This window comes from Monoraphidium neglectum, assembly GCF_000611645.1.
Source record: "Monoraphidium neglectum strain SAG 48.87 unplaced genomic scaffold scaffold01163, whole genome shotgun sequence".
NCBI classification, from domain to species: Eukaryota; Viridiplantae; Chlorophyta; class Chlorophyceae; order Sphaeropleales; family Selenastraceae; genus Monoraphidium; species Monoraphidium neglectum.
The window spans coordinates 15618-16964 of NW_014012465.1; the positions used below are offsets into that span (position 1 = coordinate 15618).

The 1347-nt window shown below is 64.7% G+C and overlaps 1 protein-coding gene across 1 annotated transcript in view; it reads left to right on the forward strand.

Moving 5' to 3' along the window:
• Window positions 1-1048, forward strand: part of MNEG_6875 (IMP-specific 5'-nucleotidase 1) — a gene marked incomplete at both ends in the record, with an annotated part of 3245 nt that extends 2197 nt beyond the window's left edge. The window contains 3 exons of the mRNA XM_014044653.1: window positions 54-218; window positions 398-565; window positions 935-1048. Of these exons, the coding sequence (XP_013900107.1) occupies window positions 54-218; window positions 398-565; window positions 935-1048 (447 nt within the window). The remainder of the gene's footprint in view (window positions 1-53; window positions 219-397; window positions 566-934) is intronic.
• Between the last annotated feature and the right edge of the window lie 299 nt (window positions 1049-1347).

Consider the following 1347-nt stretch of genomic DNA (forward strand, 5'->3'; position numbering starts at 1 on the left):
CTCAAACCCAGCCCACGCCACCCACAAACCCGCCTCTCCCTCCACACCAACAGGTCCATGCCAGTGCAGAGTCGCTGCGTCTGATCACGTTTGACGCGGACGGCACCCTCTACGCGGACGGCTGCCACATAGAGCAGGACAGCGAGATGATCCGCCTCATGGTGTCACTCATGAGGCTCAACGTGCACGTCGGCATCGTCACCGCCGCGGGGTACCCGGTGCGGGCGGTTGCAGGCGGCGCGGTGGGCTGGTAGCCTCGAGCCGTCCGGCAGCTCGCAGCCGCTCAACAACAGGCACGGTCGCGTATCCTAGCAGCCGCCTTCCTTGCTTGTTTCTTAAGCCACAAGCGCTGTCTCGTCAATGCACAAAACCCTTGCGCTCCAAATGCACACGGCAGGGCGACGCCTCAAAGTTTGAGGGCCGCATCGAGGGCCTGCTCAGCGCCTTCAGGCGGCTGCGGCTGCCGCCTGAGATTGCGGGGCGCTTCCACCTGATGGGGGGCGAGTGCAACTACCTGCTGAGGGTGGACCCCTCCACGTGCAGGCTGGAGTTCGTGCCGGACGAGGTGCGTGCGCATGTCAAGTTTGCGTGTGTGCGTGTGTGTGCGTGTGCAGGTGTGCGTGTGTGTGCGTGTGTGCATGTGCAAGTGTGTGTTTGTATCTGGACAAGTGTGGATTGTTTGGGGGCATTGTGTTGGGATGGTTACGGCGGGGAGGGCGGGTGGCAGGTGGGGCATGTGTGGGATGGCTGTGTGGTGTGTACTTGCTTGTGCGGTGCTGCGTGGACATGTGTGTGTGTGTGTGTGTGTGTGTGCGTACATTCGTGCGCGCGTTCATGCAGTCCGTGGACATGACAGCCATTCGGCGCTCTACACACCTCAAGCAGCTGCTTCACAGCCTCTGACACCGCCCCCTTCCGAAACCCCACCGTGCAGGAGTGGCAGACGGCCGAGATGAGGGCCTGGAGCGAGGAGGACATCCGCGCCACACTGGACGAGGCGCAGGTGCGGGGCGGAGGCGGGTGCACAGCGGGGGTCAGCTGGGCCTGAGACAAGCGGGGGCGAACAACGCCGTTCGCAACACAGGCAGCGTGCGTGTGCCTTTTCCCTGCGCTCCCGCTTTGGAAGCGCCGAGCGGCCTGCTGCGCTCGCCCTCGTGCCTGCGTGTTCCTCAGCCCCCTGGTCGGTGTCCCTGCCCTGCCCTACAACCACGCTCTGTCGGCTACAGACCCTGCTGGTGGAGGGCGCGTCGCGGCTGATGATGCCGGTGCAGGTGATCCGCAAGACGCGGTCTGTGGGGGTGGTGCCGCGGGGCCAGACGATCTACGAGGTGCTGGAGGACTTGGCGG